This window comes from Helicoverpa armigera, chromosome 25 (assembly GCF_030705265.1).
Source record: "Helicoverpa armigera isolate CAAS_96S chromosome 25, ASM3070526v1, whole genome shotgun sequence".
In the NCBI taxonomy this organism is placed as follows: domain Eukaryota; kingdom Metazoa; phylum Arthropoda; class Insecta; order Lepidoptera; family Noctuidae; genus Helicoverpa; species Helicoverpa armigera.
The window spans coordinates 8,725,591-8,740,576 of record NC_087144.1 but is presented as its reverse complement, the minus strand read 5'-3'; the positions used below and the strand labels follow the sequence as shown (position 1 = coordinate 8,740,576).

The window sequence follows — 14,986 nt, the reverse complement described above, 5'->3', positions numbered from 1 at the left end:
CCTCATGACTGTATTGGAATTAGTACCGCCTGTCAGCATTGCTGATCCACTGCTCTCCAAAGAGCTCAACAGGTTCCATACACAGAAGAAGAGCACAATCAAGCCTATTTTATATGACCTCCTTACTAAGACACACCAAATGAACACAATGCCAGCGAGCGTGAGGAACACCACGGCTACTGGCATGTACAGCCATCATCATTCCGTGTCCGCGTTCTCCTCTACAGGAGTCAGACTTTGCATCCTTGTCACAAGCTCTGAAAGTTCCCGAGTCAGGACCATTGGTAAGTCAAGGCTCTCAGCAGCCTCTGGGTTGCGGAGTAATGAAGCCAGCGTCAGCATAGTGGTGGCTCTGAGACTCCGCACGGGTATAGTGATGTTCCAATTAGTTCTGTACAACATGTCCCCCACATGGTTGGGCGCTCTGAACACATATTTATTGTTGATCACATACTGCTCGCCGGTCGCCGCGTCAGTGAACTCCCAGGGGTGCGTCAGATAAGAATTGATATCATAAAACGCTCCCGGCTCCATGCGCTCGTAATGTCGTCTTCTGCCGCCGAAATCTCGCCACCACAAGTCCACCAGGCGCGATGTTCTATTTGTAAACCGCAGAAACGCTTGACGGTCAGAGTTTATTGATTTTACTACCACATTCTCACCTCTTTCGTTCAATTCGTATATTAAATCGTCCTGAATAGCCATTTCTTAATATATTTTGATTTTGTCTTAATTAGTACACGCACAGTATTTTGAATATTCCCGCTAAATGTACCCTAATGTCAATGCTCGCGATTCAATCCAGAACACTTCCGTCAAAATAATTGTCAACAATGGCAGTCTGCGTAGCAGTTATCGGCAAAGATGTAAGTTTATTGCACTATCCTTTACCAAATATGTGTTACACTTGATGCACCATCACCTAATATTCCGAGTGTTCCAACATTACACCCAGAAACAATTTAGTTGCACCATGTTTCGAAACAATTGTGGGAGTATTCGTTGTTTTGTATTCTTACTCACACGTCACTCGCTTCTTTACATGATGACGTCAATAGTTTTGACACACCGCACTTTAATTTCTTTCTATTTTGTTTTGTTCCGGAATTTCGTCGGATCCCTAATTTGATTAGGTTTTTTTGTTTCATGACCATAGACTAGAGCAAGTAATAAAATTGTATACTTCCTCTTTTTGTTTTATACTTGCCAGAATAAATAATCAAATTACCCCATATTTTCAGACATTCCTGATATTGGTACCAAATGAAATCTAAAAAATGACAACGTTATAAATGTTAACGTTTCCAGAACTCGCCCCTGTACATAGGCGGCGTGGGCAATGACACGAGCACGGACAACGAGCTCTCGCGCCAGTGGCTCGTGCACACCGCACTGGACGCACTCGAGGAGCGGCTGGCCACCACCAACACCAGCGCTACGGGAGCCAACGCTACTGCTGCTAGGACCGACCTCAGGGACTTGTATTTAGGCTTGTTGTATTCTACGGATACTCATAAAATGTAAGTTCATTCATAGGTACTATTTGATATTTAGATAACTTATAGGTGTAGTGAAACTGTAAAGTTATTTTATGTTTTATTATGATGCACAAGCAATTGTTATCATTCCAGCTATGGCTACGTGACGAACACTCGCATTAAGCTGGTTCTGGTGACGTCATCGACTTCGCCCAGTGGCTCCAACATCCGCGACGCTGAAGTAAGGACGGCGCTCCGTCGTTTGCACGCACTGTATGCTGATGCTATATGCAACCCATTCCATTTGCCGGGAGACCAGATCACTTCGCAGTAAGATATTTACTGAATAATAATATTATTTGGGTTTGAATGATAGTTTTAACTGTTGCTGGATAAATTCGTGTTCTTTCTTTTCAGGAAATTCGACAAACAAGTGCGCCATCTAATGCTTAACAACGTGTAATCATCGCAACGTGTTTCCTTATGATTTGTCGATGTTTAGTTCAATTCACCTGTGCAAAAAAAGTTCATACGAAATGATTTTCTCTCAATGAGGGTTTTTGAAATTTTTTCTGCCACCGGGTGGCGCCACGTATGCGTCTGGTCCAAACAGCTGTCAAATAGTATGGAATTGTAGGTGCCGAACTTATTGTTTATTGAAATTCTGTTATATTGGAAGTGTTATTGATTTTATTATGGACTACGGTCAGAATAAGGTTTCCGAACTAAAAATTGAGCTAAGAGAGAGGGTGCAAAAGTCACTGGTAGTTGAAAAATTTGTTAACACAATATGATTTAGTTTTTTTTATTTACTCAACCTCAATAGTAAAACAATAATGCAGTGCTTTAATTATAAAATAAAAAAACCACTAAAACCGTTCACTATTCATAGTAAAGATAAGCACTTTGACAGTTACCTGGACCTGACGACTCAGTGCGCCACCTGGTGGACGCCATTTTAGAAAACCCTCATTATAATGATTAAGTATTATAATTATAATATTAAGTTAATCAACATCTTGTGATGTTTGACTGTTTATATGCTTTACGAATAAACGTTTTTATTTACCGAATATAGTCCATCATATTGTTTAATTCACTCTCAGCCCTTCTACATAATCTTAAAGTGGTAAAAATTAGTAAAGAATAATTTAAGGGATGGACCATTGTTAAAATTAAAAAGACCTGTACATATTCAGATGGGTCCCGGTTGAAAAGAATATTTACCCATATTTTAGCAACCTTTTTGGATGCTTGCAACACTGTACGTGAAACCATAAACAATGTAGATACACTACGTTTTGTTCAATGACCAGCATTTCGAATTTTGCAATTGATAAATAATTTAAAAACGACATTTAATTGATACAACAGATGTGATGCTTTAAATTAAAGTGTCATATAAATGTTATAGAAATATTCGTGTACCTGAATAACTACAATTTCATTAATAAGTTTTTAGTATTAACCAAATACAAAACGCGTTGACATTTGAACAAGACCGACGACATTTCGTCTTCTTTCTCTTTCTCTTTTCAAGTGAAGTGAAGCTGTGCTCCGGTTCAGCGCTGTGCAATTTTCTCTGAAATTGTTTATCTCGACCGGAATATCGCATCAACATGGTAAGTACTGACTGTGTAATTAATAATTAACTGTGTTCTTATGAAAATTCATAAAGTTTACGACCTAATTTCCACATAATCATGTATAGTAGAATTTTGAGGTTATGTTTGCACGTGTCAAATATAATTCCCGCTCGTTTGTCTTTCCTTAGCTTAATATCTCATCAAGTAATTGTTTAGAAGTCCGTATTGCATTAAAATACGAATCAATAAAAGGTATATTCTATATTCAAACACGATCTTATCATGGCGTGAAACGTTTCTTGTTCGTCTATAAAGTTCGCTCCAAAACGGATAAAATAATGAGAAATTAACCATCAACCAAGTTAGTTCAACACCTCCTTAACTTACTCAGTCCAATTACCAACCCTAAATCACCCATTAACTCTATTTTCTCACCCTCAACTACAAAACTCCGCCCCTAAGACGACCCACTGACCCATTACTCATTGGTATGTCTCATCTTCCAGGCAGCCGCCGTCGTGTCAGGCAAGGACATCGAGAAGCCCCAGGCTGAGATCTCGCCCATCCACCGCATCCGTATCACGCTGACCTCCCGCAACGTGCGCTCGCTGGAGAAGGTGTGCGCCGACCTCATCAACGGAGCCAAGAAACAGAAGCTCCGTGTTAAGGTGACTATACTTGTGTATTGTTTGATAATACAGCAGAATGCCGATAGACGCTAAGTAAGTTACTAAGTAGGTAGGTACCTCAATAATTTGATTATCTTAACTTTTATCAAGATCGGGCCTGCAACTTACATATCAAAGCTTGATACATGTTGCATGTGCGTTACTTCTATCAGCCCCGAGTTTTTAAAGAGTGAATGTGGGCTGTCTAAGACCAGGATGGTTGGTACTTACAGAGGCAGGCCTATGTTCAGTAATGGACAGGAATTTGAATTTTTTATCTCAATATGGACACTAAAATGATCCTTAAAACGAAGTACTATTTTTAGTCAGTTATTTTCAAAGGACATTTCAATAGTTTTAACTACTTTTGACTTGCTATCAAGTTCTGTAACTAGTTATATTGGAAACCAGCGCTAGATGAAGACACAGCATGTTCCATACAGCTGTGTTCACCACAATAGCGCCAGAGCATCACTCTCAAAAGTGCTTTATGCTAGTCTCCACACAGCATATTGTTCATTAGAGAGTGACATTTTATTGCCAATATATAAATTACTAGCGACCTGCCCCGGCTTCGCACAGGATTGTCGCACAGTATTGCCCCACCATTTAATGTATGTTATTATATGAAACTTTAGGATACTTATGTTCTTAGGGTTAATGTGCTATCTATCTTTAAATGTAATAACTATGCCTCTCATTTTGACTATTAAAAACGTTGCAAAAATAAAAACTAACAAACCACCTCATTAATTCCAGGGACCCGTCCGCATGCCAACCAAGATCCTCCGCATCACCACCCGTAAGACTCCTTGTGGTGAGGGTTCCAAGACCTGGGACAGGTTCCAGATGAGGATCCACAAGCGTGTGATCGACCTCCACTCGCCCTCGGAGATCGTGAAGCAGATCACGTCTATCAACATCGAGCCTGGTGTAGAGGTTGAAGTTACCATCGCCGACGCGTAGGCACAACTGTCTTCTTAATATATTTTATTAAGGAATTTTGTGTTGTTTTATTTAGTGCTGCTGTTAGAGAAGTGGGAAATTTGGGGGAGATAGATGAATCTTAAAACTTAAGCTTAAGTACTGATCTCTATATCAGTCTACATGAATTTACAATAATTCTGGTACATTACCTTTTGTGCAATGAAACATTTCTAAGCTAGTCCTCTATAGGTGCTCTCTCTTTCTTTTGCAACAATATATAAGAATTTCTGTATTTTTAGTCTATTGCTAGAATACCATTTGATACATATTCTGCTTTGATGCCTATACCTGGCATACTTCGAATGTACTTACCTAAGATGTGGTACCATAATGCCACAAATCGGATTTTACAAATGGCGTTCTTGTTTCCAACTGCATCCTTCCAAAAGTAGACTGCAGTCTTCCAAGAAAGGAAGACATTAAGAATGCTATTGTCAGTCATCCTGTGATCTTGAACATGTCCTGCAGTCCCAGTAACAGACTGACACACTGACGAAAATAGCTCAATTAACAATTACAATGATTCCTAGTAGAGGTCGCCTGATGTTCATCGTTTGTCGCAATTTGGTGGCACGCAAGCGAGCCATCAGTTATAATAGAATGATGAACAGGAACATTACAGCTCAGGAGTTAGATTTATTTGCCAAAACAATTGTACTGAGACTGTCTGGGGTCAAATGATATACTACAAACAGGATCGTGTCTGGCATGGAAGCATATTTTGGCGCGTAAATGTGGACAAATTAAAGATTTATTCAAATGTTTGTTATGACATATGTAAGTGGTTTGATTTTATATGAATATTGTGAAGGCATGTATGTAGGTAATGAATTCACTAGGATTGATGGATGGATATGGATTACACAGATAACGAAATAAGTGGACCCGATGAGGGGTCAGAAAGACAGTTGTTTCAATTTAAAACATTGCTAGATAGTCAGCTGCATCCAGATGGCATTGAAGCCGACCCCAACTTATTGGGAAAAGGCTAGGGAGAGCATGAAGACAGCTGAAAGTACCTACTCGCTAAGCACGAACACCATGTGCGTAGATATAGTAGCATTTTTGCTATTAAGTAAGTTTTGGTAATTTCACATAACTATAAGAAAACATTTCGCACACCATGCCATACAAAACACGGTACGAAAAACAAAACTCAATCATGTAATTGATTACATTGCGTTCAACTTGGCAAATAAAAGTTAATAACTGAAAAATCACGCGACTTCTATTTATCTTTGTAAATCAACCCTTGATATCATGAAAATACGAATCATAGTCGTTTTGAGCCGCTGAATAATCGCGTGTAACGTCAATATTAGCGTTTTTATTCGATGCCCTTACTAATGGAGAGCTACGTTTAAATAACCTTTTGGTGACTGATCTGATTCAGAGAGTTTAGTTAATATTGTATGGTGATTCAGCTCCTCATTTTGTACATACGTTTACTTGATGTAAAGTATAATAATTGAAAAAGTTAATTTTAAATATTTTTTTTGTAAATAAATGGTTCCGATTACTCCCGAAGGGCGCTTCTATCGCATCGGGAAATCATGACCGACATCGCGATTCACAGATTTTTTATTAATATTTGTCGATAATACAGCGTGTACGTATCTATTGACGCTTTCTGCACTAAACATAAATACTTATTCAATTCTGGAATCGATCGTGAATGCGACAGACGTCACGGAAATCGATAATCCAATCTACCAGTGTCGCAAAATTATCAAGTTCATTGAAAATGCAGTTTTTTTCAGGCATCAACTACCTATAACTTAAGAATTTAATAAGTTCTGTCATGTGATGAACACATATCGTAAGAGAAGCTTAAAATACTATCTAAGTAAGATTGTCTTTGACATAAAGTCAATAACGCAGCCGATTATATATTTTTTTAACTTAATGTCTTGTCGGGAGATAGGCTGTATTCCGTTAGACTGGTAGCCGAACCCAACCAAGGGCGGATCCAGCTTCGGCGCCAGGGGGGGGTCACACAGTCGTGGTTAAGTCACAAAAATATTATATTGTAGCGTATACCTCTTTGAATATTAAAATTAAAAGTAAATACAATAAGCGCGATCGTAGCGAGCTCGAAATGTTTTCAGGAACATTAAGAAACAAAAAAGCGCGAGCGAAGCGAGCGCGAAAATTTTTTTTCAGGTCGAGGACTAAGGTAAAAAAAGTGTTTTTATGTAGAAAATGGTCCGAGCTGAGCTAACGCGACTTCCTGGATGAGAAATTGAAAAAAGCGCGAGCGAAGCGAGCGCGAATATTTTTTTTCAGTTCGAGAACTAAAAGTAGATGAAAACGCTATCTTGCTGTATAACAAATATACAGCATAAATACAAGAAAGCGCGATCATAGCAAGCGCGAGAATTTTTTCAGGTTGAAGACTAAACGTTTGAAAAGTATTGTGTACGCAGAAAAGGGCGCGTACGTTTTTTATTGCAGCAACATTAAAACATTTTCTGTGAAAACTTCAGTTGTCTTACTATCGGTAAGGGTTCATGAGATCAGGGCCGTCTCTAGCTCATGTAGCGCCTGGGTGCAATTATCACCCAAGCGCCACCTATGTATCCATTGAAAGATTTTAAGTAGTACATATTGATCGAAGTAGTTCACAAGGAATAGAAATAAGTTCGAACGAAATTCACTTTTTTGGTAGGTAATGGACTTAAAAAAATGTTTCCAAATCATTGTAGACTCAAACTGCTGGCCAGATTTAAGTTATGAATGTTGAGACTGGACAACGTAAAAATTAGCGCGAGCGAAGCGAGCGCGCAAATTTTTTAATTTTGGGATACAAAAAATTCATAAGTTTTAAAAACGCCCTGTAAAGTAACAATCAGTCGGAAGCGCAAACTGTTTTGTTTTTGAGGACTCCATTAATATATTTTTTTGCTATATTTGACTTATGAAGTTATCAAGGCAAGGTACATATAGTATTGCGCGAGCGTAGCGAGCGCGAAATTTTTTGTGCCTACGAAACAAAAGCACCTGATTAAATACATTGTAAAGCAACAAGTAGCCGCGAGCGCAGCGAGCGCGAACTTTTTAAATTATTTGTTTGATGACTCACAAATCAGACTGGGAATTACGTACAAATAAAAAGGAACCGTGAGGTGCGTCAATAAAAATAATAAACAATCAGAAATAGACAGTACAGACACAGTCATTTACTCGCGAGCGTAGCGAGCTAGAATTTTTTCACTTAGTTGGAGGTTGTTAAAAGTAAAAAATGATCAAAATGATCAATCCAAAAAAGCGAAGGCGACTTTTTTGTCAGTATCATGATACAATGTGGAACCTATCGAACGGGTGTAACTTCATCGAAATTTCCTGGTGGTGGGGCGTCCCGCGACGCCCCTGATATCGAGGCGCCCGGGTTATTCGCACACCCTGCACCATAGGTTAAGACGGCCCTGCATGAGATACAGCATGTAATGTAGACAACCCGGACAGCGGATTCTTAGTAACAGGGTCCCGTTTCCTCCTTTTGGGTACCGATAAAGAGTTAATAAAGAATAGAGAGCGAGCGTTGCGAGCACGAATTCTTCAGCAAAACTACTCTACCTGTAACTATGTAGGTATCTACCTATTCACTCGGAATAAAAATTATCTTATACTTATAACAAAAACATAAAACATCGTGTTTAACCATTTCAATTATTGGTCCTTTTAGGTCCTGAACCTGGCCCAGGGGGGGGTCATGACCTTGTGACCTACCCCCTGGATCCGCCGTTGAACCCAACATAGTTGGGGAAAGACTCTTGAGATGATGATGAGGTAGGTCGGGGTTGGGAATTAAGATTACCAACGAATAGAATATAAACTTTATAACTTAGGTACCTATCTTTCAATCATAAGATAGACCACTGCCAACTAAAGCTAAGGACACCTGCAATTTAGCCTCACATAAACGTCTTCCATAAAGCGGTCACCTTGCCATAATCTGGCCATCTTCAAGGAAGTGCTCGACCCTCGTCCGCGTCTGTCAACCTACATCAATGCTATCTATCTCATTGGACATCTTGACATGCCGCACGCGAGGCGGGCGGACAAGGAGACATATTTAGTTTCTTCAAGAACTAATATGGATATTGGATATTATGCTTTTAGGTAAATATTTGACTAGAGTAAGTGGGAAGGATTTGGGAACGTCTTTTAGGCTTATATGTTTTGAGAAGCTAGCATTTATGTATAATAGATCATTGCTTTAATCCGACCATAAACGGCCTAATTGACAATGGGTAATTAATACATATCTAATAGATTATCAATTAATTAAAATAGTAATGGTATACTTGATAGACTCATATTGACAGATTTCCTCCGAGCCTTTTTCCCAACTATGTTGGGGTCGGCTTCCATGACTCATATTGACAGATCTTCAGCATAACGCTTCCATGTTCGTAATGAAGTTTTTGAAGGATTTAATTGATAAACAGTACCGTTGATTATTACACAAAGTCGTGGAGGCCTAGTGGGTAAAGGACCAACCTCAAGTACGAGGGCGTGGGTTCGATCCCAGGTCAGGCAAGTACCAATGCAACTTTTCTAAGTTTGTATGTACTTTCTAAGTATATCTTAGACACCATTGGCTGTGTTTCGGATGGCACGTTAAACTGTAGGTCCCGGCTGTCATTGAACATCCTTGGCAGTCGTTACGGGTAGTCAGTAGCCAGTAAGTCTGACACCAGTCTAACCAAGGGGTATCGGGTTGCCCGGGTAACTGGGTTGAGGAGGTCAGATAGGCAGTCGCTTCTTGTAAAGCACTGGTACTCAGCTGAATCCGGTTAGACTGGAAGCCGACCCCAACATGATTGGGAAAAAGGCTCGGAGGATGACCGTTGATTGTTACAGCATAGACTTAGTACCTATTTATAAACTTTGGCCTCGATAAGATATCATTGTATCTGAACATCGGCCTATCTTATCCGTAAGTACCTATGAAGTAAACATATCAATAAGGTAATTCAAGTATAAAACAGTGCACTTATTGATAGGAATATTAATCATCCAAGGACATGTCAAGGTATCGTGCCGTTTATTATGAAATATGGTGCAGTCGCATGCATTTTGCTGATTATTAACGAAAGTATTTTACGTAGGTTTTATCATTGATTAAGATGTTATTTTGATTCTGCGAAATGTGAATTAAATATATTAGGTGGTAGGAATCTTCTGATAGGCCGTCCTTCTTGCCTACATACATACATACTTAGCAACAATTACTTAGACAATGGCTACCTACGTCTTATTCTTCCTATCGAATGAGGTACAGGTTTTAATCACTAGGCTATATAGTAAATAGTTCCCTCCGGAGGCGGGTGAAACAGCACGCAATGACACAACAACTACCTAGTAGGTAATTTTGTCTGAAAATAATTAAAATTCAATAACCAGCTGTTAATTTTCATTGAAAACAACAACATGAACAATAAGTAGGGCGAATAAAAACCTGATGACAACATTACCATAGAGAGCAACATGGCCATTTTGAAAATATTATTGTTAGTCATGTACCTGCCTACGTTCGTACGCATGCTGTTTCACAAGTAGCCACTATTGATGAGTAAGCTATTCTCAAGGTCTTTTGTATAATAAACGTGAAGGAAAATAAAACTATTATTTAATTTATCAAGCAAGTTCCAATGTCACCATTTTTCCAATTAAAAGACAGTCTGTTGATTAATTGGCGCCGAAATTCCTAGACGTTAGACTAGATTGACAAGTACTGTGTTTGCTCTTACAGCATGTGATTTAAATCTCTGTTAGCATAGAGATGTTCTCACTTCAGGCATATGCATTGGGTGCGTCCACATCTGGCGAATGTGCAGCTCGCGAGCCGTTTGCGACCTGCCCGCGAGCTGCGCGCGTGCATTTTTGTTCGTGCGCCGCTTCTGCGCCGCCCGTGCGTCGCGCGCGTCCCAAGTGCCGTACACGATCAGCGCGCAGGCGGCGCGCGACGCACTAGTTATTAAATAATTCATAACTTACTCGCTCAGTTCGTTTCTGATTACTGGAGGCTAAGTTAACGCCGTTGTCTCTTTTGTTTCCTTTTTATCGGTAATATAATAGCTAATGGTGCAGATATTATATTAAAAACACTAGTGTTGTCTGACATCTTCGATAGTACTGAGCCGGTAAACGGAACTGTAAGCGCGAGAACTGAGTGCGCGCAGATCGCGCGCCGCTCGCGCGCTCTATACGAGCCTTGCATGAGTTGCCTCTAAAGAGGCGCACAAAACTATTGCAGTGACTGCACGCGCGCAGCTCGCAAACAGCTCGCGAGCTGCACATTCGCGGCACATTCGCCAGATGTGGACGCACCCATAGTCCAAACTGTAGCAGAATCGTCGACACCTGCGTCGAGAATATCAAGCAAAGCCAGCGGGTCCTTAGGACCGAAGCCTGCTCACTTTCTCAGTGCTGCACGGTTGTTCGAAAGACCTACCGTGGCCCTGGTACAAACACTCCCTCACGCTGCACCCACAACGGGGTCATTTGAAGATTTCCCACCAAAAAAGAATATCGCTTTCCATAAACCAATTACCACAAATAGAATAGAATAAGGAGAAGTTTGAAATTTGAAATTCCGTAAATTCTGACATATATCATGTTTTACGAGATGCTGTCTACTAGAAATGCGTCTATTGATCGTTCTCGTTGGCTTCTTGCCAACTACTCCGTAAGGACTTCCTTGATATCCGATCTCTCATACTCAAGCTGACTTAAGCATGTTTAAGTTGAAGAATGTCGAGAACTTCCGATGGCGCGGAAATTACTGAATATCCTACCAACCTATTGAGCTGCAGCTAAAGCACCTAATCATTTAATGTTGGACGATTGGTTAGAAAAGTGGGTATCAAGTCTTCACTTACCTAACTATTATTTGATTGTTAAGAAGTTCTGGTAGGCCTAAGAGTATCGGAGACAACACGAATAGACAGACCTACCAAAGACATGAAACATCCTATTGTAGACGTGACAAAACTATACGTACCTAAGACATCAATTTGCACTGCTTACTTTAATCCATTAATTAATCAAATTGAGAAAGTAAACTTGGTAGTTCTACTAGGGCAAGGGAAAGCGTAGGACGATACAAACAGGATACAACTAAGCATTAACTATAGTAAGTAGGAAGGTGTTACATCTAAATGAAATACATCAATCATTATTACAGACGGCCTACATTAATTTGAACAATATTACGGAAGCATGACTCACGACACTCACTGTATTGGGGGCGTGCTATAAAATGTGCCTAGTTAAATATTTCTTGGTAATAGTTATTTACTAGGTGGGCAGAACTTCAAGGAACTACACATATTCAGTGCAATAGACAATACACTCGGAAGTTAGGACCTTTAAATCTGATCAATCTGCAATTTTTATTTGTTTATTGTAACGAAGATTTATGGTTTCATAAACATCCAGAAAAGTCGGTTAACCTTAGTGTGGTCTCAATCGTTGAAATAAATAAACCCTAATTTGAATGTAACAACGTCAGCTAAACAATAGTTAACAAAACAAAAGAAATAAATTCGATATTTAGTCCTCATAAACATTTTACGAGTCTAGTCGTCGCAGATTTTAAAATGCTCCTAATTTTTGTGCACGAACAATAAATCTAACAATGCCTTATGATGCAACGTTATAAAAATAAAAATGCCTTGTCTCTGGCCGGCACCACACTCGATTGCCCATAGACAATCGAATGAAATATGGCCGCGATTATATTTCGGCAGTTTGTCACGACCTTGTCGCATTTTTATTTAGATCATTACCTATGGATTGAGAATATCTTATTTAATTTGATAAAGGGATCTGTTTCCGTTTGTTTTAATTTATAAAACTCTTCCCTTTCCTTTCTCAGATTTATTTAGTTAGCGAATCCAAATTTTTTATCAGACTAATCTTTAAGCAAGCTATATACCTATTGCCAGGATTTATGCTTCCATAAATATCACCATAGCATAGTACCTACTCCATTTTGGAGGTATTAAATAACATATCTAGACCTCATTAATCAATGCCTTCCCAATAACTTTGAACCTAATATCAATCCTTGTGATCCTCAAATCTGCGTAAAAAATCATGAATGACAATCATAAAGCATGATGCAATCACACACTAGTATAAATAATTTACCTTTGCAACTAACTGGGTCGCCTACGTGTCTCGCCGCAGCTACCAATTTCCCTGGCGATAAACTTGCAGTAATATCAACTGATTAATATACTGAAGATAAGTCATAATCCTACGTTATGCAGTTGGTAAAGTGGGTGATACGCTAATGATGTCATTGTCTTGTAGTGTTGGTTACAAATGGACTAATGTGGTATTTGTAGTGTTCTAGGTAGGTATGTGCTGCCTGTGCTGTGCTGGTTAATTTATTGGCACTGATCTGAGTCGTTTGGTTATCTGCCATTCGTGGTAGGTACTTTTCAAAATAGACGAGCTATGTTTTAGACTTTTATTCTTCTAGAGCTAAAGCTTCTTGTCAATTGGGCCCAAGTACTGATACATAAACGTAAGTTTTCTTAAATAAAACAAGTTTATTGTATGAATCGCGTACAATTTTCAAAATAGTGTTTAAAAAAATAACGTTTATGTTGTCGATGAAACTGGGACTTTGTAATTTATGGTCGCAATACAGCAATTTACCACGGATTTTAAAATTCGTTTATTTAACATAAACAACTATAATACCAAAATTCCCCAGAACAGTTTGAAACATGCAATAAAATGCTTGTAAAATCACAAATAGGCTACTTGTGATGCTAAGTGCATGCGGAGACCGCGTCGCAATGCGCTGCATTCAAATATTATTATAATACTCGGTAATAGGCACGATGACCGCTAGCTTTTAGACTGCTGCAGAAATATAACAATATATCATAGGTAAATGTAGAATTTTATGTACCTGACTAGTGTTACATATTCGTCGCCATTTCGTCAAACCGAGATTCAAATTCAAGTCATACTTAGAAGCTAACATTTGATGAAAGAAGAAGAATGAACTTGAGAAGAGTACGTTTACGTCAAAGGTATTAGAGTAGTCGTAGCAAGCTATTGAATTGGGTTGAAGAGATCAGTCATCCGGTTAGGAAGCCACTCCATGTAAACCACTGGTACCTACCTACTCAGAAAAAAACGCTAAGCAGATGAGTGAAAATTGTTGTTAAGCTAAGCATATTTTTCTCTCTCTAAAGATAAAGATAGATTTATTTGCAACGCTTTTAGTTTAGGTACCTATCAGTGGCTCTGTATTATAGAAACTATCTACCTTTTGCATGTTTCTGTATGAATGATATACCACTATAGGGCACGCCCTACGTTATTTCCAGCGAATCTTATGGAACATTGCGAAAATAGAGGAGGTTTTATAATCAGTAGTAAGGGAATTTCTGTGGAGCTTAATTAAACTGTTTTGGTAAGTTATTTCTGTCATTCTCCATTTAAATTTGTCGCCTAAATATTTGGAGAAAGATTGTTTTAAAGTTAGACAAAATTCTCTTCTTTTTACGTACTAAGCTAAGAGTTATTCTTGTTCAGTTTTTAGCAAAACATGACCATAGAGGACCTAGAAAACAAACCTGATAATAGTCACGTACACCAAAGCACTTAGGCACCTACCTAATATATTATCACATAAAACCCTTCCCTCTTTTAATGCGTAAAAACTAGGCAGTCGAGAAAAATCAATACTCAGCGAACCTGCGTACAAGCCCGCTAAAAATATACCACCACAGATAAAATAGCCGACATAAAACCTATTTGCTGAAAATCCAGGGTTCTTATGCACCCTGACATAGCTATAACGACAGAGCAAGATTTGTCTGTGTGTGTGTTTGTGCTTGTGTGCGTCGGGTCGTTATACTAGGTACCGCGAAATCAATACAGTCTGGGCTGGCTCCAGGGCGGGTGGTACCATGCTAAACGTCGGTTAACAATAAACTGCTTGATTTCATGCGAATGGCATGTCACATGAAGAAAATTGCGGAAGTTCAGTGATAACGATCTGCATGAAAGGGAATATAAGTTACTGGCACACGCTAGTCGTAAAATGTTTTGTTTTGCTTAGAAAGTCTATTTTTATGTTTAGCTGTAGCTTCCGCATTGCGTAGTAGAGCTTGACAAGGCAGTTTAAGTAGATTTTTATTTAGCAAGCTTCCCATTTAAGATCTATTCTAAAAATCTTTTTGCTTTTACAAGCTAGGTAATCTAAAATTTGAAACCAATGAAGCATGGAGTC

At 39.0% G+C, this 14,986-nt stretch overlaps 3 protein-coding genes and 1 long non-coding RNA gene across 4 annotated transcripts; 3 read left to right on the top strand and 1 right to left on the bottom strand.

The window, feature by feature from the left end:
• Nucleotides 1-198: 198 nt before the first annotated feature.
• On the bottom strand, nucleotides 199-705 carry LOC110379515 (von Hippel-Lindau disease tumor suppressor). The gene has a single exon (XM_021339214.3). It carries the CDS (start codon nucleotides 703-705, stop codon nucleotides 199-201), a length of 507 nt encoding a protein of 168 aa, XP_021194889.3.
• LOC110379516 (trafficking protein particle complex subunit 2-like protein) lies at nucleotides 468-2,560 on the top strand. The gene is made up of 4 exons (XM_021339215.3): nucleotides 468-866; nucleotides 1,309-1,520; nucleotides 1,632-1,808; nucleotides 1,896-2,560. The coding sequence occupies exons 1-4, from the start codon at nucleotides 834-836 to the stop codon at nucleotides 1,939-1,941; spliced, it is 468 nt and encodes a 155-aa protein (XP_021194890.2). The 5' UTR covers nucleotides 468-833; the 3' UTR covers nucleotides 1,942-2,560.
• Nucleotides 2,561-2,959: 399 nt separating this feature from the next.
• On the top strand, nucleotides 2,960-4,733 carry LOC110379519 (small ribosomal subunit protein uS10). Its single transcript, XM_021339219.3, has 3 exons — nucleotides 2,960-3,100; nucleotides 3,571-3,732; nucleotides 4,492-4,733. Exons 1-3 carry the CDS (start codon nucleotides 3,098-3,100, stop codon nucleotides 4,696-4,698), a joined length of 372 nt encoding a protein of 123 aa, XP_021194894.1. The 5' UTR covers nucleotides 2,960-3,097; the 3' UTR covers nucleotides 4,699-4,733.
• A 3,191-nt stretch (nucleotides 4,734-7,924) lies between these two features.
• Nucleotides 7,925-8,469, top strand: LOC135118700 (uncharacterized). Its single transcript, XR_010277717.1, has 2 exons — nucleotides 7,925-8,305; nucleotides 8,405-8,469. It is a non-coding gene; the product is annotated as an uncharacterized LOC135118700 (long non-coding RNA).
• Nucleotides 8,470-14,986: the final 6,517 nt, after the last annotated feature.

Bases quoted from the DNA above. Each gene is read 5' to 3' on its own strand.
- LOC110379515 (XM_021339214.3), bottom strand. From the start codon at position 705: ATGGCTATTCAGGACGATTTAATATACGAATTGAACGAAAGAGGTGAG.
- LOC110379516 (XM_021339215.3), top strand. From the start codon at position 834: ATGGCAGTCTGCGTAGCAGTTATCGGCAAAGAT. The intron at 1,521-1,631 runs GTAAGTTCATTC...TTATCATTCCAG, and splicing joins TCTACGGATACTCATAAAAT to CTATGGCTACGTGACGAACA. The intron at 1,809-1,895 runs GTAAGATATTTA...CTTTCTTTTCAG, and splicing joins GGAGACCAGATCACTTCGCA to GAAATTCGACAAACAAGTGC.
- LOC110379519 (XM_021339219.3), top strand. The intron at 3,733-4,491 runs GTGACTATACTT...CATTAATTCCAG, and splicing joins AACAGAAGCTCCGTGTTAAG to GGACCCGTCCGCATGCCAAC.